Raw genomic sequence first — 16,973 nt, forward strand, 5'->3', positions numbered from 1 at the left:
CCATCACAATATCATAACGTATGCATGTGTGTGTGTGTGTATAAAAACAGATATATATATATATATATATATCTGTTTTTATACACACACACACACATGCATACGTTATGATATTGTGATGGGTTGTATTTTATATATTATTATTATATATTATTATTGCTTTATGGTATCTATAGTATAGTATATAGCCTTTTTTCAGTGAATGTAAAACTCGTCGATGCATAATAAATCATATTTCAAAAGAATGCATCACAATGAACACCATGTTGATGAGTGGAGGGGTTTAGTCTGATTTGTATTGACGTCATTGCTTTACAACACACACTCAGTCACTCACTCACTCACTCTCTCACTCTCAATCTCTCTCTCTCTCTCTCTCTCTCTCTCTCTCTCTCTCTCACTCTCAGGCATGTTAGCCCAGTGTTATCCCTCCGCAGCCTCCGCGCGCGCACGCCTCGCCTTTGCGGTGGACCTGCCAGTCGTTTAGGAGCTGCACGTGCGCGGTTTGTAGGGTGCGTGCTGCGATTTACATGCGAACCGCACGCCATGGCTGTGTACGGTGGCGTATCGGTGCAGGTAGCGCGCGCGTGGCGCTAATGGGCCGCTGAGGCTGCTAGTAAAGGGTCTGTTCTGTATTATTAGTGTTGTTTGAGTCGTGAAGAGAGAGCTGCTTGAAGATGGCGACGGGAGCAGGGTGGCAGGGACCTAGCAATTCATCTACGGCTTCTCCTGCTGCTCCTAACGCTCCCGGAGCAGCCACCAGTCCGTCCTCATCAACGGCCAGCCATCTGCTGTATGAATCCGGACTGACCATGGAGTACACGCAGGACCTGCACCTGAAGATGAGTAAGAAAATAGCACAGCTAACAAAGGTTAGTGCTCACAAAGACGTTCTTATGTATACATACATACATATAGAAATCTGTATATGTAAACATATATATATATATATATAGATTAAGGCCATGCAGATTTGAGAATTTTGCAGGCTACTGCTATATATGTGTGTGTGTATCTATCTATCTATCTATCTATCTATCTATATATATATGCATATATATATATATATATATATATATATATATAAAGCATAAAGCAGACTTTTTTTCCAAGTCATTTTGGGTCAATTCTTTAGGTCCATACGTCATGAAATTTACACACAATGTAAAGGACAACAGGCATTTTCAAATGGAGATACAATGTTTTGTTCTGACATATATATATATATATATATATATATATATATATATATATATATATATATATATAAACTAATTTGCTAAGATAGACATAGTAGTGCCATATTTAAAACATGATTTGTATTCAACATTTCACATGTTGTACTGCACTAAATCCAGTTAAACCAGACTAATTATGCAATCTTTGTAATCAAATGTGCAGGTGGGAAGTATTTTTAAGTCCTGACGATATCCAGAATATATACTCAGAAAAGCATATTGTGACATACTGTGATGTAATTTATCATGATAACGATAAATATTGTCATATTGCCCAGCTCTAATGGCCTTAATCTTAATCTTAATCCCCCCGTCCCACTTGTGCAAGTGATGCCCTATATTTTCATTTTGTATCCTGACCGCATAATTACAGCAGAATAATTTATCCACTGGCAATTCATCCACTAAAACCATCCTCATCTCGCATGTGATCATGCTTTGCGCCCCTTCTGATCGTAAGTGATCCCCTCCTGTATGTTCCATTAATCTCTTTCCTGCCTCCAGGCAGCAGAACATGCCCCGTCTAAACTTGCTGTTTTCTGTTACGGTCCGAGCTTCATCACATACTTCATACACTCTCTGCATAATCTGCTTACATAACTCAGACCTAAACTGATCCGTCCCAGCGCTGATAATGAGCTCATTTGCACAATGCTGAAAAGATTCACCGATGAGAGTTTTTATTTGGACTGGCGAGAGAACGTTGTGATAAACATGAATTGGCATAAATTGAAGGCACAATGAGTCAAATAGAATGGCTTACAGTATGCTAATTGCACGAGATGAGACAGAGTGTGGGATGAATTAAAGATGAAAAGGAGAATAATTGACACAGCAGCGAGTCGAAGCAGCCCTGAAGACAGTAGGGAAGAACTGAGGTATCTGTGAAATGAATGGGCACAGTTTTTGGTGGAAAATGCAGCAAACTTTCTCAGAGATAACGCAGAGTAGAAAAGGAATGCGTCGAATTTACTTGATTCATATGTAGACATGTTAAAATGTATAATAAAACAAATCACATTAACGCAATTGCTGTCTTTCAGTTTGCTTAATTTTGGCAATATTTTTTGCTGATGTGATGTTTTTCACATTTTCAGTGCAGGATGTAGATCATTGTTATTCAAACCACTTCAGCCACATATTTAAAACTCAATAAATTACGAATAAATTATTAAAAACTAGGATAGAACACATTTAATTTCTTTAATAATTTAAAAAGTGTTTGGGAAAGATGTATTATCTTTATACAAGCAACCTACACATTTCTGCTACAAATAAAAACACAAACTATGTTGCTTTTTCTTTTGTAAAAAGTCTGGTAAATTTATGCAAAACACAGTTAATTCAGTAAACTTCTTTGTTGTTTGAACCAGTGAAGCTTTCCAACTTAAACACATAAAATATCTGCATGATTAGTGAAAAGAGAAAAGAAGAACAGCAAATATTAGCATGATAAACTGAAATATATTTTATTTAAAAGAAATTTAGAGCAAGTTTTAAATGAATCGATGGATAAAAACTTCCAAAAAATGAACTGTGTTGAGTGTGTATGGGGGAGGGGGCGTTCTCTGATTGTTTACTGTGGTAGGCTGAGTTACATGGTGTTAAACTAACCCCCCCATGTGGAGGCTGCACTTTAGCCTGGCTAGCTCTCACTGTCAGCTGTCTACATGCAGTGAAAGGAGGGAGATCCTCAATGACCATCAATAACTTATACCCACAGCTCACTTATTAAAAACATCAACAGGGTGAATCTGGAGAAATATCTGTCTAATTGCTGTCAAAATTTACAGACTTTGCTCTGAGATTATGAGAACATGACTAAAAGCACATTCTACTTGAACCTGTTGAACTATTTAAAATGTATGTTACATTTTACCCCACATTTTTCTCCTTTACTACAAATTACCCACTAATTACTGTAAGTTATTCAGTATCTAATGTGAAACTACTGGGTAAGTTCTGTAGTTATGACACTGAGGAATTCAAGTGTTGACCCACATACAGACTTTTAGAGCCCCTTAACCCCTTAACAGGCCAGAGTCTCTTTTAATAATTCGTGGTATGTAATAAACCTGAGATTTTAAGGTTTATACTTTAGAAAAAGTTGATATTATTGTTAATATTGCTACAAGCAGAGGGCTCATACTCTGTACACTCAAAACTGGAAGAGTTTGTCTCACAAACTGAAAATATGTTCATATTAATTGCAGTTATATTAAATGTTGAGGGAACATTACGTCCACATCTGCTGACTGTACTGTATTGGTTTGAATTATATGTGGCATAGTTAAAATAACCCATAGAAGTCACTGTATTTGCCTGTGATCACAAAAGTATGCTGTAATTTTATATGAGTTATTTCTGACTCATAGTTCACTGAAACAAGTAGCTAGATCGTGTGGAAAGTGCAGATTCCATTCATACCACATTGATGTATGTGAGTAGAAGAGGAGATATTTTGTTATGAGTTTAATTTGAGGGAAAGCTATTGTTGTACATAGAGTCTTGTATTGCATTCTATACATTTTTGCTATATTTTTGTGTTTTTTTTGTGTCCAGATGCAAATCTGTCCATCCAGACTGGAAGTTGAATGTAAAATATATTTAATTATGCAACTATAAATGAATCACATAATGCCATTGTAGCGCACAGCAGTAATTGCTGTTGACTTCTAAGGGTTAAGCTTTGTTTATTATTTTCAATGCAGTGGTGTAAAACCCCTGAAGTGACGGCTCTTCCATCTCCGCTGAATCCATATAGGTCATTTATGCCCTCAACACCAAGAACGACGAGCACGAGGAGGCCATCCAGTCTCTGAAGGAGGCGCACGAGGACGAGGTCCAGCACATCCTGACGGAGACGCGGGAGAAGATCCTGCAGTATAAGAGTAAGATGGGCGATGAGGCGGAGCTGAAGCGGAGGCTGCAGTCTCTGGAGGAATCCGTGGAGCTCCACGAGCACATGAAGCGTCAGGCGCTGGCCGAGTTCGAGATGTACCGCCAGCGCATGGAGGACACGCAGCTGTGCGCGGAAGCGCAACACACCCAGCGCGTGGTGTCCATGTCCCGAGAGGTGGAGGAGATGAGGCACGACTTCGAGGAGAAGCTGCGCTCCTTCAGCCAGGTACACAGTCAGCACCAGACTGAGTTTTATTGGCCGAGAAAGTCGTCACTCGCAAGAAATCTGTCAGAAACTCGCTCCCAGACAAATATAGTAACAAGTGCAGATGGCATGAAACTACTTTTCCTTTCCAGTAATAACACGAAAACCTTGAGTCGACGTTTTCTTCTTTTCACTGTATGGGATACAGGCATATGCGAAAGTTTGTGCACCCCTGGCCAAATGACACATCTTGTTGATTTTCTAAGTGTAAATAAATAAACGCATCCTCTACAGAGAACACACATCTGCTCATCTTAATACACAATTACTGTTTATTTACTGAATTTAACATATTAGAGAAAAAATAAAACATACAATGTGGCCTGTGCAAAAGATGAGGCACATTTTATATGTTTGTATTTTTTTTTTCAATGTTAAACTCAGCAAATACATCAGAACTTTGCACTAAAATTTGCCCAAAAATATCATTTTTGTAGAAGATATAAAAAAAATAAGAGAATTAACAGAACATATAATTTGACTGGCGCCCCCAAACCTTTGCACACAACTGTATCTTATATTGTCCTTGAATAATTTTTTTTACTGAACATTTTGTGTGGTTTTGTGTACCAAAAATACACAAACCTCTCTTTACCCAAGAGTGATATGTGAATGAGCTCTGTGCTGATTGGCTGTCCTGCATTGTGCCTCATTAAGTAAAAGAAGGAGTCAGGACTGAAACAATCCTTCACGTCAGCGTGAAAGGGGCGGAGCTAAACTGCTGTAGGCTGAATTGGTGGACGTTTGTAAATACACATAAACAGTGAATTCAAAACAGGCTGTTTTTGGAGCTTAGCTTTCTGAGGTGGACTGCAGTGAATGTTATGACTGGGGATTTTAACAATGTTTACCTGGTATCACGTCTCTTGTAGTGAGTAAACAAATGCAGTATATTGCTGTTTCGGTCGAAATTGATTGACCGAAATGGGATATCTGATGACCTCCTGTGGCAAAAGTTATTTCCTGTGCTCCATTTTAAAGAAAAAAAACAGTGTAAAAATTGCGGTCCATGCAATATCAAAGCTTTTGAAGTTCCCACAAATATGTTTTCAGTGTTTACGTTTAATATATATGAGGTCAAATCTGAAGGTAATAGTTTTGGAACTGGCTGATGAACAGAAGTGTGCAAAACTCGTAGATCTTAGATCTGAGAAAATGCTATATTAAGCTTATTAATTCATCTGACTAAAAAACATTTATTTATGAAACACTAACGTGAGAATAAATAGAACGTTGTGGTTGATCTGTGTGTGAGTGCCTTATCTTAACCATTTCCGAAGCTCTCCTCAAGGAAGTCCAGTGTTTACAGTTCCCATCAAGTTCAAATTAGGTGCTGTTGATGGAATTGAACAAAGCCATGCGATGGCTGGAGAGCAGCAAGAGTCAGGATCCAAACCTGTGTTCTTCTACACATTAATAACCTTATTAATAACAAAAAAACCCTGTTATGCTTTATTGTATTTATGTTTATTTGCATTTATTCTAAGTTACAGGCCAACACACACTTACTGCCCAAATACATTATATGGCCAAAAGTATGTGGACACCTGACCGTCATGCCTGTTTGAGCTTGTTGAATATCACGTATACCAGAGAACATGTTTCCACTGCACTGAGTCCAGTGGCGGCGTCCTTTACACCACTGCAGCCAACGCTTGGCACTGCGCATAGTGATGTTAGACTTGTATGCAGTTGAAGCCCATTTAGTGAAGCTTCCAGAGGCAGTTTTGGACTCTGCAGTGAATGATGCAACAGAGAGTAGAGAGAATGTGCTGTAGATGGTTCTATATAGAACCTTTTTGAAAATGGTTCTATATAGCACCGAAAAGGGTTCTTCCATTGTTATGATGTCAAGCCTGGAACAATACAAGAACCCTTTTCAAAAAGGTTCTGTGTAGAACTGTGAACACTCAAAAAAGCTTTGCATCATTAAAGGGTTCTGTGCATTGAGTGAAATAGTTCTTCATATTGATGCAGAACGTGTTGTAGGTAGTTCCATATAGAACCATTTTGAAATGGATTCTATATAGCACCGAAAAGGGTTCTTCTATTGTTATGATGTCAAGCTTGTAGCAATAGGAGAACCCTTTTCAAAAAGGTTCTGTGTAGAACCGTGAACACTCAAAAAAGCTTTGCATTATTAAAGGGTTCTGTGCATTGAGTGAAATGGTTGATGGAGCACAATCTCCATCAATCTAAAGAACCCTTTCAAGATGCAAAGAACACTTTAATCATGCAGAGGGTTTTTGAATGTTCATGGTTGTATATGGAAGCATTTTTCCTTACTAAAGAAACCTTGAAGAACCATCTTTTTTAAGTGTGTACTGCCAGCGTTTGTCTATGGAGACTGTGTGGCTATGTGCTTGACTTATATACACCTGTCAGCAGTGGGTGTGGCTGAAACACCTGAGCTCAATAATTCGAGGGAGTGTCCATTTCCCAAATAATTTTTATTGTGTAGTTTTAGACAACTTTTGTACAGCCCAGTATTATGGGACATTTGGCTGGACAACAACAGAAATTTGGATCTATGTGAGCAGTTTTACTACTCTTTGGATTTTTATGACTGTATAAGGAGAAAGTAAATGGGAATAGCAATAAAAATAAAAATGCAAAATAGCACAAGTCAAACGGAGATTTACAGCCTCTGCTGATTTGCTCTGTAAACAGGTACAGGCGCAGTTTGATCAGGAGAAGCACCGTGCGCTGGAGGAGCTGAAGTCCGTCCACCGGCAGGAGCTGCAGGAGCTGCTGGAGACGCAGCAGAGCCAGAGCGCCTCCAGCTGCCTGGACCAGGAGAAGCTGGCAGAGCTGCACCGAGCCGAGCTGGAGGCGCTAATGGAGCGCGTGGAGGAGCTCACGCAGGACAAAGTGCGACTGGTGGAGGAGTACGAGGCCAAGCTGGGCAAGGCCCAGGCATTCTACGAGCGCGAGCTGGAGGCCATGAGGCGCGCTCAGCAGCTCACCACCGAGAACCTGCTGGCCTGGAAGAGGACGGAGGTGGAGCTGAGGAAGGAGTTCCAGGTCCAGGAGGCTGCCCTGCAGAGAACGCTCTGCAAGCTCCGGTCTGAGCTGCAGAGAGCGCAGGAGGAGGCGAGAGAAAGCAGAGACAAAACCAACAGGCTGCAGGCGTCACTCAACAACGCCGAAGTCACAATCAAGGTGATGCTCCCTTTATTTCCATTTAAATGTTACAAGTGGACCTCAGTGGAAAAAATACACAAAAAAGGTGGAAAAGGGCCTTTGTGTCTTGTTTGATACTTAACCCTTATGTGGTGTTGATGTGTTTGTTACTCAGTGGTCTGGTTGACCCACCGCATTATTGGTCTTTTAAATCATACAGCCATAACAATTAATGAAAAAATACCAGATGTTTAAAATATCACAAGTGTCCAGCGTAGGGTTCTCCTTTAGCAGCTGTAGCCAGTCAGGAGCCTGTTTATGTTGTCCACCCTCACACACACACATATACAAACACACACACACACACTAACAGCAGGCCATGTAGGAGGAGGACAGAGTGAAGGACACAGCACCTCCACACTTTTATTCCCCACAGGTTCACCCAGCACCACATGTGTAATATGAATGTGTGGGAGGTGAACAGAGTGAAGACACTGAAAGTGGGTTATTTTATATGTTCTTCAAAGAAAATGAGCAAAGGCCAAGAATCTGAGGTTTAAATAATAATAAATCGCATCATTTTTTCTTTTGCTAAACATTGAAAATGGGAACCACAGACCCCAACACCACACAAGGGTTGAAGGGTCCATATATTATCGTACATTTTTTCCCTTTATGTCCACTTCTAATATTTATGTGATTGTCTGTACAGAATTAATTTTCAAATGACCATTTTCCAACCTCACTTCATCCCTTAGAACTAAGCAGGCAGTTGTTGCTACTGTGCTTTTAAGATCGATATAAAATGAATGAGCTCGGTACTGATTGGCCGCTTTGTATTCTGCTTCTTTCAAGAAACAATTTGAACAGAAATGCTCCGGTTCAAATGGTTCAAATGGGTGGAGCTAAGGCTGAACAGGCGGGTATATGTAAATGAGTTGGTTCTCATGACGTCACAGAAGCAGTCGATTCAAAATGGGCTGTTTTCGCAGATTAGTTTCCATATATGGACTGTGTGGAGTGGGTAGTGAATGGAATATTTTGAGACTTTAACATTGTTTACTTATGACTTTTTACTCGTTAATTTAAAAAAAGGAAGAAAAATATGGTTTTCTGTATTATGAGTATTTAACCTGAGTGTTATATTAAACATCTAGCAAAGTTTGAATTAAATAAATAAGAAAGAAGTAAAATAAAAACACTGAAAATCGCTGATCAGACGTGTCTCAGACCTGTCTGGAAGTGGCCTAATATTCTGATGAGCTCCCTGCCTGTCGCACCACTGAAGCAGAACTAAACACGGCAGTGCAAGTGATGCAGGAAGAAATGAGTAAAACGGGCTCAGGTGGTGTTGTGGACTCCGCTGTGTCCGCTCAATAACACCATTATCTTTAGTATGGAGACACCTTAAAAAGGTCCTTATTCACTTTGCTACTGAATATGCATCCAGGGAACGCTGTCATGTTGTGTTTGCTACGCTATAGTAGTGATGTGTGTATGCTCAGTAGGGCCGCTCGATGGGTTGTTAGAACATCTGGTTTGTAAAGAGAAAACCAAGAAAATGATTTTTGGTCCACATCACTCAGACCACGTGACCAAGTCAACAAGTTAATACATACATACATCATCTAGACCGCTTATCCTTCTGGGTTGCGGTGGGGTGCTGGAGCCTATCCCAGCTGTCATTGGGCGGAAGGCAGGATACACCCTGGACAGGTCGCCAGTCCATCGCAGGGCAGACAGACATACACACACAATCACACACACACTCACACCTAGGGGCAATTCAGCTTGTCCAATCAGCCTGACTGCATGTCTTTGGACTGTGGGAGGAAACCGGAGTACCCGGAGGAAACCCACACAGACACGGGGAGAACAGGCAAAATCCACACAGAAATGACCCTGGTCGCCCAGCTGTGAATCGAACCCAGGCCATTCTTGCTGTGAGGCGACAGCGCTACCCACTGTGCCACAGTGCCGCCCAACAAGCTAATAACACATGATAAATTATTAACATCACTAATCATTTTTAACACTGTTAATACATTTTCCTAGTTTGACCCTTCAAACCGTCCGTAGTTCCACCCTGTACATTACTGTGACTCCGTGACTCTCATTTAAGTACAGCTTTTAAATGGCATGTTCCATTGTTAGCTCTCCTGATAAAATCCCTATTTGGACCTCAGAGATTAATCTTTAAATATAAGTTTTATTTATTTATTTATTTATTTATTTATTTATGCTGTCCCATGTTTTCATGTCACTACCAAAATACAGAGTTTTAGTCTGTAGGCGGAGCCTTATTTTAGCCACACCCCTGCATTTTAGAGCGCAAAGTGAGACCGCATCCCTGTCCCTCATGGCCACATGGTGAGCGGTTAGATCTTATTGTTTTGAGGTAAATGTGTCCCAAAGTCTGAAAATCAGTGTGGAACATTAAAATTATCACCACCGAAACACAGATTTTAGTGAAAAATATGATGATTTTATGTGTAAAGCTGCTCAAAATGAGCTAAAATTGTCACTACCAAAACAGTCACTACTGAACCATTTGGTAGAGTTTCAGAAGGGTTATGACTGTTTTGGTAATGACAAAATTGAATGTTCAATCATTTATTTATATTTAAAATAAACATAATTAAGATTTAGGGTCACTTAAAGTAAATTGTAGTCTAAAAGTCCAAAATTGACGTTTGGCAGAATGATCCATAAACACTCAATGCTTGGAACGTGCAGACACCGTTCACATGAGCCGTTCACTCATTCACATGAGTTTCATGTTTAGGTTTTGTGTTCACATGATTAAAACAGTGTTATTGAAGTTATTGAAAGTAATAAATAAATTTAGACAAAGCTTATTTTGTCCACTTGTACAGCTATAACAAAATCCATAGAACAGAGTCTTTCTTTAGGGTCAAATTTAAGCAAATAGTACAAATGAATTCATTATATTATTGTGATTTTCATGCTTAGTTTTTGTGTTCACTCGATGAAAATAGTGCTGTTGAAATTATGGAACGTAAAAAATATGTTTGGATGAGGATTATTTTGTCCACTCGTACAGCTGTTACAAAATGTATGCCTTTTTAATTGAAACTGAATCTTTCGTTAGCATCACATTTAAGCAAATAATACAAATGAATTATTAATTATTGGTTAATTAAGGTTTGATTGGCTGATTTTAATCATTTGACAGCCTGAATAAAATATCCATGTTCTCTTGTTGAGTATGGGGGATGAGTTAGAGTAACTTTCTGTCAGGCCAAATCCAACATCCTCATGAGCCAACTTTGGGCAGCCCTGCTGTATTTATTACTGGCTATGCAACATACTTTAGTCCATGTTTATAGATACCAGCAAGGTTCGAAGTAAAGGTGGCCCGGGGGTCCAGGACTTCCAATTAACCTCTTGGACCCCCTGAATGTCTCAAAATCTAAATTCTGGGGGTTCCTGAAAACAATATTATGCTCTTCGTTAGGGGTAAAATAGAGGCTCAAATACAAGTTCAGGGGAAGGTCATTGTTCAGCCTGCTTCATCCACGAATCGGCGAGCTTCTGTCTTTGATATTCTTTTCCAACTAGAGGTGCAGCACTGCTCTGCCTCAGGGTGGCGCTGTAGTAAATTGGTTTACCCAGTTGGTCCTTCATAGCCTAGCTACTGTGAAAGTGAGTGTGGTTACGTGCACTCAATAATCCGACCATAATCAGATTTCTGCAGTTATCCGATTATTCAAATGGTCATATAAACACCATACTCCGATTTCTAGATCGGAGTGAGGTCTAGAAATCTGATAAAGAAATCTGATAAAGAGAGCTGGATTTTAGCTCAGTATTCAGATTTCTCAGTGCATGTAAACTCGTACTCTGATTTCTTTCGGATTTCTCAGTCTGCGCATGTGTGAAAACAGACGGCGGTACCAGAAATAAGCGGGCAGCGTCACCGCAAGACATAGCAAAACACTTTTGGAGCGACACTGAAACAAACTATATGCTTGACGAAATTATGGATTTAAATATTCTTTGTCTTCTAGATGATGTATGTTCATATTTTCAGGTAAAGCGGCATGATGATTTAAAAAAAAATTGCGGCTAGAAAGTTTGAGTTTTACATTATGTTTACGTCACGTCTTTTTCTGTGAGTTTATTGGCTGGCTGCTAAAGCAGAAATCCGATTACTGTCTGACTCATATAGGCCAGGAGTTTTCCCTTTATCTGATTATTTAAGTGCATGTAAATGTGTTGATCAAAATACTGACAAAAATCTGATTTTCTGCCGATATCGGATTATTAAGAGCATGTAAACGTACTATATTCCCAGGATAACCCTGAAAACTGTACAATATGCCGCAGCAAGAGTGACTGTTCCTCATTTCTCAAACTGAAGACAGAAGAGAAGATGTGTAAGATCTCAATCAATGTGTGGACAACTGCGTTACCAAACTGGGAAAGAGCATTTCCAAATTGTTAAACCAAACATTTTGATGCAATTGAAGCATCAGCACCGCTATGGTGAGTGAGTTAGCAGCCAACATGGGACCCCCCCAAATACCAGGGGGCATTTCGCACACAGGATAACTGTCATACATTGTCAGAAACCACATAATCAGATTAGGGTTAGGTTTATGTGGTTTAAGTGTGCACTTTGCACCATGCTAATTGTTGGAGTGTAAGTTTTCATTACTTGTTAGCTTTACTAGCCTCTATTGCAGAATTAAAGAAGCAAATTCAGACACCAAACAAGTCTTGGCAGCTACGTTTGCTGTAGGGAGAAAACAGATTTCTAGCTGAACCATTGCTTTAAACGTTAAAATAGAAGGTTAGAGAGAGCTTAAAATCTTAAATATGTTTGTATCACAGTCTTTAGTAAAGGTTGAACGTATCTAAAACCCTGGCAGCGGAGTGTAATCTCTAGTCCGCAGAAGCAGAGAGATATTAAAATTGCTTTTTCCCAACAGGAGTTACACAAGCAGCTGGAGGAGGCCATACAGGACGGAGAGATTTGGGTGATGCAGCTGAAAGATACCGAGTACGAGTTGGAGGGGAGCAGGGATCGAGTACAGCAGCAGGCCACCGAAATCCTCCACAAAGCCAGTAAATGAATCGCCTCGGGACGCAATTACATCCCCACACGCACACTGAACCGCTCTATCTCGTAGGAGAGAAGATGGATGGCCCAATTACTACTCCTTCATTTCTACCTTTTAATTGTCGCTTGATTATCATCAACTCCCTGTTATGGCTGATAGGAAATCAGGGATTTAATGTCATTAAAATGTCCAACAGAGCCTTTTTGTTATGGTTTTGATGGATTTCCTTCGATATCTGTCTCCCAGGTCACATTGGGTCCCTGCAGGCCACTCAGATGAGCCACGAGGCCACTATCAGAGACCTGCACCTGGAGCAGAGTCGGCTGAAGGAGAAGATCGTCCAGCTGGAGGAGGAGAAGGAGCGGCTGCAGAGCCAGAGTCAGGCACTGGAGGAGCAGCAGCGCCAGCAGATCCTCAACCTGGAGAAAGTATGTGGCTTTGTTACTGTTTTACTGTCACTTTACAAGCAAATTTATATGTTGTCGCAAATCTTTTTATCTCCAAAATGGCAACTTTATTTAATAAGCAAAAAAAATTATTAATTTTAACGTTATGAAAAGTAATTTTTGACCATTTCTAGTGCCCCATGAAATCTGTTTATCGTGTAAAATTGTATTTTTTCATTTTATCGAACTTAACAAACAATTACTTCTTTAATTAGGATGCTTTTTTAGATGTTTACTCATTTATCTGTAAGAAAGTAAGAACAAAAATACTATATTAACTCAAATATATACTTTTATATTTTAATGAAATAACATGCAGTGATGAATGAATTCTACGGAGCCTTGCTGGTGACATCCTGTGTAAATAAAAATAATGCACGGCCACACTGTGTTAACATGTGGGAACAAGATCCTAATGCGTGGCCATGACTTGATAAGGGGTGGGAACGAGATCCTAAGGCGTGGTCACGACTTAGTAAGGCATGGAAATGAGATCCTAAGGCATGGCCATGACTTAATAAGGCATGATCTCGTTCCCATGCCTTACTAAGTCGTAACCACAAATTTATCTCGTTCACACATCTTACTAAGTTGTGGCCATGCATTATTTTTATTTATATGTCACCAGCAGGGCTCCATAAAATTCCTTTAGGACTGACACTCATTCTTATGTCGCAGCCTAAAGATTCTCCACATGGGGGTGCTGTTAGCACTCGAATGGTTTTGTGTGCCTCTCAGAAGTAGAGAAAAGCAGTACGAACCCACACCAGCAGGATCTCATGAACGCACTTTTTCAGCCAGTTACACTTGGGAGAAGGCAAAGATCTGAAATCTCCCCCAAATCTCTAAATAAAACTGCACATTTCCTTCTTTATGCCTAAATTCAGTTTCATGCGTCTCAGAATTCACAGAGCCCTACATTTTTTTTGTTGCTCCATTCATTCTGAAGTGTCCACACAATGTAAAGGGCAGCTGGCATTTTCAAACAGTGTAAACAAATAAAGAGTTGTGAGGTTTTGATATGACAGCAGTAATGTATTGTAAGCCTGGTCAACATGTTTCGTTGATTTTCTAAGTGAAAATAAGTTAACTCGTCCTCTACAGAGAACAAAAAAATGTGGCCTGAGCAAAAGTTATTGCACATTTTATGTTTTATGTTTTATTTGTTCAACATGTTAAACTCGACAAATAAACAAAAGTTGTGCTGTTAATTTTCCTGAAAAGATAATTTTCACTTAGAAAATCAACAAAATGTGTACTTTAGCTAGGGGTGTTGAATCTGTATTGTTGTATGTAATAAATTGTATATATTTTAAATATTCCATTAAATATTTTCAGTACATTGCCGTGTTTATATGGAAAAAGTCTGTAATTGTAAGATCGTTTTGGGTGAGCACCTTCCTTGGCCGATACTCATAAAGATCAGTTTTCATGGGTGTCATGGTTGTCACAGTTTGTCACATCTGCCAGTAAAAGTCTTGCCTGCGGTGTGAGCCCAGCTGTGCTCTGTTGGCAGTCCCTGCGCGAGGAGAAGCAGAGCTATGAGCTGGAGCTGGCTCAGGCCCGGGCCAAATACGAGGAGGAGGCTGCCCGTGTGAAAGAAGGCCAGGCCCAGGCTCTGGAGGAGCTGATGGAGAAGCACAGAGCGCAGCTGGAGAGCGCGCGGACCACCGCCGAGAGAGAGAAGAACCAGCTACTGAACGCAAGTGCTCATATTTACACACAGCACAGTAGAGTTATTCTCTGCAGGGTCGGGTGGCGCTTAAAACGTACCATTCACTCCCCACTCCATGCAGTCCTTTTATGGAAACTACGCTGCAAAAGTAGCCGGTTTTGAGTTTTTGTGAAGTGAATCTATTCAGCCTATGGCAGTTTAGCTCCACCCATTCACACTAATGTTATGAAGAGTGATTCGGTCTGGACTGTTTTTTGAATGAGGCTCAAAACAGGGCAGCCAATTAGAACAGAGATCGTTTACATATAGCGTTGTGTGCGAAAGTCTGCACGCTGTTCATCTAATTAAGAGATAAAAGAGATCATATTTATCATGCAACGGTAAAATGTCTCTCTTTCAGCATCTGATATGTGATCTATGTTCTATTGTGAATAAAATATGGCTCTATGATATTTGCAAATCATTGCATTCTGTTTTTATTCACATTCATTAACATTTTACACAGCGTCCCAACGTTTTTGGAATTGGGGTTGTACATGTTTTGTTAAATTTTCTAAGTGAAAAAAACAGGGAACAAACTTAAATGTTACATTTGTCAGTCAATTTTACTGCACAGTTTCTATTTATTTGCTTTGTTTCAAAAATAAAACATAAAATGTGCGATGATTTCTGCACAGCCCACATTTTATGTTTTATTTTTTCTCCAACATGTTAAATTCAGCAATAAACTGTGTAGTAACTGTGCATTGAAATGTGCAGAAGCATGTTCTCTGTAGAGGATGTTTTCACTTACCTTCTCCCTGAAAATTTAACAAAACATGTAATTTGGCTGGGGGTGTGCAGACTTTTGCATACGACTGTGTAAGTCTGAAAAGCAGCCTGTTTAATTTTAAGGGATTAAAAGAAGCTGGGACATGGCCATGTACAAATTAATTATGACCCCAATGTATTAAAGGGGACCTCAGGGGAAAATAAATACAATAAAAATCCAGGATATGGGCCCTTTAATGACATTATTATGTATGTATTCAGTGTTTGGTGTAATTGATTGAATAGAGGGCATGACTTATGTTGTCGGGTATTGACATTGCATTCATCATCGTTGTGAAGTGCTGGTGAATCAGCCTGCTCTGAATCCTGCCCACGCTTCTGTTTTCTGAAAATATTTCTGAGCACAGTGGGATCTCACTCACAGGAATTATGAGAAATGGGTTCATCTGTCAGTCAGGATCTTGTCGCTGTGGGATGTTGGGTATAATTAAGTTCTTACGCTGCCCTGTTGGTTCCGTGTGTGCAGGAGATGAGGCAGCAGTATGAGATTCGGCGCCTTTCACTGGAGGAGCAGAGGAACCACCTACAGCAGCAACTGGACACCCTCCGCGAGGAGCTCACTGCCAAACTCAATATAGCCAACCAAGAGGTAGCGAGAGAGAGAGAGAGAGAGAGAGACAGAGAGAGAGACACTGCAATACTGTAATACTTTACAAATGAGCACATCTTCTAAAATATACAGTAATGTGCAGAAGTCTTACACATTTGAACACATTGGTCAAAACCATTTTTCTTGGCAGTGAGCAAGTAAAAACACCATATATCATTAGAAGAGATGCAAGTAAACATAAATGCATATGTCATACACAATACACAAATAGTCATACATATAGTATTGTGTATATTATTATATTTTGCTTTACTGAAATGTTTGTTTAAACCTACAGAAAAGGCTGTGTACATGTTTTCTGTGATGAATTAATTTTCTGTGATTAATTGTAATTAAAAGTATATATATATATATATATATATGTATGTATGTACATATATATATGTACATATACACACACACACACACATATATATATATATATATATATATATATATATATATATATATATGTATATGATATATATATATATATATATGTATATATATAGTTGGAACAAAACCTTGTATTTCCACTTTACAGGAGAAGGAAAAAACATACTTTACTTTTAATGTAAGTCAATGGAACCATAATTTTTTCCCAAGTCATTTTGGGCCGTTTCTTTTATGTATATGTATATGTATGTGTATATATATATATATATATATATATATATATATATATATATATATATATATATATAAAACTAATAACCATAAATGCTGTTTATATAGCAAAAAAAAATAAGATAATGAAATAGTATAGTGTATAGTTATAGAAATATATAGTATATAGTATCTATAGTATAGAAATAGTA

At 39.2% G+C, this 16,973-nt stretch overlaps 1 protein-coding gene across 1 annotated transcript in view; it reads left to right on the plus strand.

Moving 5' to 3' along the window:
- Positions 1-436: 436 nt before the first annotated feature.
- Positions 437-16,973, plus strand: part of zgc:85722 (uncharacterized protein LOC407982 homolog) — a 61,023-nt gene continuing 44,486 nt past the window's right edge. Inside the window, exons 1-7 of the mRNA XM_036593942.1 lie at positions 437-872; positions 4,003-4,365; positions 7,075-7,566; positions 12,483-12,618; positions 12,861-13,042; positions 14,577-14,762; positions 16,033-16,155. Of these exons, the coding sequence (XP_036449835.1) occupies positions 678-872; positions 4,003-4,365; positions 7,075-7,566; positions 12,483-12,618; positions 12,861-13,042; positions 14,577-14,762; positions 16,033-16,155 (1,677 nt within the window). The 5' untranslated portion in view covers positions 437-677. The remainder of the gene's footprint in view (positions 873-4,002; positions 4,366-7,074; positions 7,567-12,482; positions 12,619-12,860; positions 13,043-14,576; positions 14,763-16,032; positions 16,156-16,973) is intronic.

This window comes from Colossoma macropomum, unplaced genomic scaffold, assembly GCF_904425465.1.
Source record: "Colossoma macropomum unplaced genomic scaffold, Colossoma_macropomum, whole genome shotgun sequence".
In the NCBI taxonomy this organism is placed as follows: domain Eukaryota; kingdom Metazoa; phylum Chordata; class Actinopteri; order Characiformes; family Serrasalmidae; genus Colossoma; species Colossoma macropomum.